At 38.6% G+C, this 6,519-nt stretch overlaps 1 protein-coding gene across 3 annotated transcripts in view; it reads left to right on the forward strand.

Annotated features, from left to right (window-relative positions):
* The window catches only part of PTN (pleiotrophin), a 96,874-nt gene extending 95,726 nt beyond the window's left edge, over positions 1-1,148 (forward strand). For 2 of the 3 annotated variants that reach the window (XM_082662058.1, XM_082662056.1), the window contains exon 5: positions 416-1,148. In XM_082662058.1, the coding sequence (XP_082518184.1) occupies positions 416-471 (56 nt within the window). In that variant the 3' untranslated portion in view covers positions 472-1,148. The remainder of the gene's footprint in view (positions 1-415) is intronic. The other variant, XM_082662057.1, reaches the window with a different exon arrangement.
* The last annotated feature ends 5,371 nt before the right edge of the window (positions 1,149-6,519 follow it).

Consider the following 6,519-nt stretch of genomic DNA (forward strand, 5'->3'; position numbering starts at 1 on the left):
AGCAGTGACCTGGCTTATTCTCTCAGAGATGCTGGCTGTGTTTGTATTTTCTAAGTAGGAACCCCAGACAGTATGTTCTTTATCAAATGGGGGCAACCAGTAAGATAACAGGCATTTATATGTGTTCACACAGGGAGGTAAGCTGTATTACTCCTGCCTATGCTCATAGGCATTCTCCTGGCAAAAGCACAAAAGCAGACACACACACACACACACACACACACACACACACACACACACACACACACACACACACACACACACACACACACACACACACACACACACACACACACGTACTTTTTCTATGTATCTAATCATTTCATTCCTGGCCATTTACAAGACAAGTGGCTCCCTCCCTCATAGCTTACTAATGCAATGCTTTTTCTTCTCTTTCTTTTATTTTTAATCACAGCAGAATCTAAGAAGAAGAAAAAGGAAGGCAAGAAACAGGAGAAGATGCTGGACTAAAAGACGCCACCTTCCGTGGACCATGAAAAGGACATCAGCAAACAGGATCAGTTAACTATTGCATTTATATCTACCGTAGGCTTTTTATTCAAAAATTATCTATAGCTTAAGTACACAATAGGCAGAAACAAAAAGAAAAGAAAAATTTTGTAGTAGCTTTTTTTAAAATGTATACCATAGTACAACTAGGGCTTATAATAAAGGACTATAATCCTATCTAGAAGGTTGACTTATAGTACATGATAAGTGATAGAAAACTGAGGTAAGTTTTTTGAAGTTATGTGATATTTTACATTTTAAATCTTTTTTTACATTTTTTTTTCTTTTGGCAGCAATTTCAATGTTATGATCATGTAAACTACTTCTCTTGTTAGGTAATTTTTTCACCTAGACTTTTTTTTCCCAATTGAGAAAAATGTCTACTAAACAAAGCAGCAATAAAATATGATCATCCTATATGAGGAAAATATCTTTTTTTCTGCCAATGGATTTAAAAAAAAATTTAGTCAGCAAAATGAGGGGAGCGGGGTCAGAGCATGTCCTAGTTCAATGTTGACTTGTTTAAAAAGAAAAGCATTAAAACATGAAATTATTTTGCTTTGGCAGAAATATTTGTTTTCTTGATGAAATTATTTTTCCATCTGAGGAAAAAAAAAAGACTAGGAAAATAAATCAAGGTGATGCTGAAAAAAAGATGCTTTTGTGTGCAATAATTTGATATTGTAACCCTTCTCCCTTTGTCACCTACACTCACCCATCCGACCTGTTAGCAGTGAGAATTGATCATACAAGCTAATTAAATCACTCTTGGGCACAAATGTTATATAGATGTAGCTGTAGATGTAGCTCTGTAACTATATATACATTCTAACTTTCTATCAGTATATAGTAGGTTAGACTGGTGCTACTGAATGAAACAAAAGTTCCAAAGTAGTCTAGTGTTTGGAAGAACAGAAAAATGCTCTTCTTCTATTGAATAAGTTTGGGCTTGCAGAGTCCAAATCAGTAACACCAGGCAAAATGGTAGCCTGTACTTGGTTTCTATAAGCCAATAATTCTTACTGTATTATCTACTATGTAAGTGCCACGGACTGTCTGTACAACTAACTCCCTTATCTGCTGAGCTCTGAACACAGTTTTTAAGTAAATATTATAAGTCTGTGTTTCCATTATTCAGAGAAATAACCTCTCAGAAGTCAGCTGGGATTAGCCTCGAAGTATTTCTCTTGAAAAAGTCGCCTCTAATTTTAAAGCGATAAGACTCAATGAACAAACACTTATCTACCAAGATAACTGTAAGTCCACTTTCAGAGATGATGGTTTCAATACCTTGGGCTAACCATAAAATAATTACAAACTGGTCTAATGATGCAGCCGAAGTGTCTTCAAAGCTGTAGTATTTTTGCCATCTGGTCAAAGACTCCATGCTTGAGCTAGGCATGTTGGAAGGGTCCATATCTCCCCACTAAGTCAAAGCCAACTGCCAGTGGGGAGCAGAAAAAGGGATGGGCTTCTGGGCACATACATGGAACAGTTTATAGACTGGTGCTTAATAAAAGCAGAGTACCTTGTAAAGTGCAAATGCAGTTCTCTTACAAGTGAACCTTAATAGGAGAAAAGTACTCATGGGGATGGATGGAGGAGGTGAAAGGAAGGCATTATCTTGACTGGGATTTTTTTGACAGCAAAGACCCTATAAGGACAGGGATGGTGGGAAAGCCTACAGCACATTTTGTCAGCCTCTCACCTAATATTGCTCCTCCATCATCATTCAGCCAAAACAGCAGCCCATGAATCAGTAATGAGCTGAGGTGAACTAGAACAAAACCTCCCAAAGGAAAAAATGGTACTGTAAATAACCGTGGCATTCCCCCTTTTTTCAGGACATGGCAGGAAGCCAGGGGTTCTCTGCTGTGTGGAGGATGATCCCTAACACGTCACATAATAACTCCCTGATCCTCTGTGAAAGCAAGGCTTGGAATGCTAATCTCCACTGCATAGGGTATGAAATTAAACTTAAATTCTCAAGAATTATTCTACCCCAGCCCCAGCTTTAAACATCTTGCTAAATCTCACTGAAGTCTTGAAAATATAAATACAAAGGATAGACTCCAAAAATCACTGACTCTCACAAATAGGAAAAAAAAGACCATCTTCAGTATTTCATAGAGTGTTCCACCAACTCTCTCCGCCCAGTCGATCTGAGTTTTATGAACTTATTTACCCTAGTGTTCTTTAAGCCTGGAGGAAGGAAAAGGAAATGGAAACAAATCAGCTGTGTTTCCTTAAACAACCTTAGACTGAAGACAAGGTTTCCTTCCAATCATCAAGAACAATCCTTCAGTTACCAGACATGTCCTTATTCAATTCAGTGACTGTAGCCTCCACACCTGGACTCGGGTAGACTTTCTAATTTATCCTGATTGTATGAATCCTATCACACTATATTCCTAGAGTGACATCATAATGTCTTGTTAACTTTGTAGGAGCAGAACTCCAAATAGAATTTAATGAATGCTCTGAATAGTTATCAAATTCTACTAAACTGTGTGAGTATATAAAAAAAAAAAACAACTAAAAATTTCATTTGTGGGTCCTTGACCATAAGAAGCCTAATCTGAGGAAAGAAAAGTTACAGTCCTTTACCCATTGATAAAACAGATATTTCTTTAGGAATAAGAGATACATACTTCCTTCCATAATATGTAATACTTAGTTCCATATTTCTGAAAGTCTTGTTTCACAACTTCTTTAAATGAAAAACAAAGGTAAATATGCCTTAGGATTCACTGGATGAGGCAATATAAAATACTGTCTTTCACAAACTGAATTATTTTAAAATAGTTCTCAAACATAAAAATTCAAATTTTATCAACATTTAGTCATGGGATTTTCTAATAGAGTGAAGCAAAGGGCTTTCTTCACATTAATCTTCTCCCCAAAATAATAAGGCAGATCAGCATCCTTGGATGTGGAATATCAAAGCATTCAATCTCTCTCTCTTTTTTTTTTCTGGCTTGCTTTTAATTTAATTAGTTGAAACCCTTAAGCTTTTAAAAGTGGAATCAATCAGAAAGGGAGAGCTCAGAGAATAATGTCCCAACCCCTCTCATGTAAATCCAAATTTTAGATTCTCCTTTGGAGTAAAACAGGCTCTTCACTGTCTACAAGTTTATTTCTGAGTTACAAAAATTCTCTTCATGTTTTTCCCTATTTTACCATGTTTTTCTCCTATATTCCCCTATTCAATCTGGGCTGCCAGAGGACACTTTTTCCCTTGTATCTGGAAATTTAAGCAGCAGACAGTAACTGCTCCAGGTTTGTCAAATAGATGCATTTTCAAACTACTTTTCAAAGAAGATATAGTGTCTTGGAATATATTTACACAAGGGGTAAGGTGCATAATGTTATTCTGAGCATTCAACAAGTAATACCTACCTCAAACTTATGTGGACTCTAATTCCCCTAGAAATAAAAGATATGGAACATTTTAATCAGAGAAAAACATACCATGATCTTAGAAATCTACTCCCTCCCGCACTGTTTCTCGTCTTCCCAATCTTTCAATTTTCCAAATAAGGCACCAAAAGTAAAGTAAATGTTCAGCCCTGTTTGGGTCACAAGTAAAATCATGTAATTCAAGAATATTTCAACACAAAGGAACGCAAACTGACATGTGTTTCTTTTTTGGATTTAAAAAGAGAAATAAAGAACAATTAGCTTTCAATGTCTAATTTCTGTAATGTAATTTTTTTAAAGGACAAAACCTTAACCAGCAGAACATTTTTTGATATATTTATGTATATATCCATTACAACTACTATATTAAGTTATTCATGGTGTTGGCTAAGGAGTTTATATATCTAGGTTATTGCCACATATTTTCTTTCGTTCTTTGGAAACGTGCATGGAAGCCATATAATTTACATTAGAGAATGACAGCATGGAAAATCCTGACATCATATCCCTAAACTCCTGGGAATGGAGGGATGCCTTACAGTGTATACAGATATAGTGATTGAGTCCATATACTCAACTTGCTCTTAGTGGAGATACAAATGTTACATAAAATACACTAGTCACAGAGAATCATTTTTCCCTCTGTCTTTTGATTGTCAGATCCATCAAATATAGGAGAAAGAAATCTTCAAGTACCTCAGTTTCTGAGATTCTTGGAGAATTACATGAATACCTCAGTTATTATAAATGACCAACAGATTGACATGTTTGCAATAAATGATATAAGTTTTAGACTCCTAAGTCCAAACTTGTATGCTTTTAAGGTAATAATTAAACTTTTTACCAATTTATTTAGAGATATGCCAACCTGCTATCTCTTGGCAAGGAGGAAGGGAGAGTTATTAGTGATCTATTCTGGGATGTGGTCAGGAGGAAGGTGGGCAAGTTGTGTATAACTGCTCTGATCAAGAATTTCTGGAATCTCTGAATTCCCTCCCTCTGTGTTAAGCTAAACAATATTTGGCCATCTAATGTAGTTTTCTATTGGCAGCGTCTGGTTTAGGTTTGTATTAATTAAGTTAGGCAACTTAACCAGTGCTGGAAAATTGAATTCAGACTTTCTAGCGAATGCATCCTTATCAAGAAATTTGACCATATCCAAAGTGGGATTCCATTCTCCTAGGAAGTGCATCTCTGAAGTCTGTCTGAACAAATGTTAATTCTATAACAATTATATTGATTAATAGAGATTAATTCCTAAAAATCTCTTTGAATACATTTTCCCTTCCAAATTGTGATTATCTATTTCATCCCATAGGCTCTGTCTAGTTTAAATTCATTAACTAATTTATGCTTCCTTGCATTCGAAATGTTTATAAAGAGCTCAGCACAGTTATAGGTGCCAGGGATGCAGCAAAGGACAAAATGGGCCCCGCCCCCCAACCCCTGTTTTCACGGAATTTACACTCTTGCTGGGGACACAGACAATGAACACAATGAATAATGTTTTGGTTACATATCGCATAACAAACCACCCAGTGCCTTAAAACAACAATGATTTTATCATCTCCTGACTCTCCTGGTGGGCTGACTGGACTCATCTGGACGGTGCTTTTGTTCCGTGGGATGTTAGCTTCAAGGGCTGGGACGTCCGCCATGGCTCTCTCACATGTCTGACTTCTTAGTGGAAATAGCTGGAGAACCGGACTCAAGTGGGACACTGGAGGGCTGAGCCTCTCAGTTTCTCCGTGTAGTCCAAGGACTCACTCTCTCCACACAGCATTGTCTCTTTCTACAGTCTGCCCAGCAGAATAACCAGCCTTTTCACAGGGCAGCACAGAGCTCTCCAAAGTACAAAGTTGGAAGCTGCCACTCCCTGTTAAGGCTTAAGCCTGGAACTGGCTTAGCACCGTTTCTGCCACATTCTCTTGGTTCAGATGAGTCACAGAGCCGCCCCAGATTCTAGCGGAGGGGAACTACCCGAGGGAGTGAATCCCAAGAGGCAGGGTTCACTGGGGGCCGTGTCTGGGGACAAAGCACACAAAGAAGCAAAATATATAGTAGATGTGGGGTAAGTGCAAGAGAGAAAAATAAAATACCAAAGGGCAACAGAATATTGGGCAAGTGCTGCAATTTCGAATACAGTGGTCAGAGGAAGCCTCCAGGAGAAGGTGACATTCAAGCCAGCAAAAGTCTGAAGGAGGTGAGGGAGAAGTCAGGCGGCTATTGTCATCGGGAGGAGGGAGCTACAGGCAGAGACAGCAGCGAGGGCAGTGAGTGCAAAGCCCTGAGATCGGAGCTCCCTGCACATCCGAGGCAGAGCAGGGAGGCTGTGAATGAAGTAAGCAAAGGATAAAGGAGTAAGAGATCAGGAGGGTAAGGGGACACGAGGTCAGCACCAAGGAGCTTTGGCGCCAGAGGAATCATTTTATTTCTCTGGTGGGAGACACCGCTTCCTCAGTCACTGGGTGGGGCGGGGCGGGGGGTGGGCAGACCGGGAATGTTGGCAAGCCCTTTGGTGGCTCAGGCTTCTTCAGGATCAAAGGTTTACTAATATAACCGGTGAACAGCTCATATCCCATTTTTTCC

Source organism: Grampus griseus (genome assembly GCF_964374135.1).
Source record: "Grampus griseus genome assembly, chromosome: 9".
Lineage (NCBI taxonomy): Eukaryota > Metazoa > Chordata > Mammalia > Artiodactyla > Delphinidae > Grampus > Grampus griseus.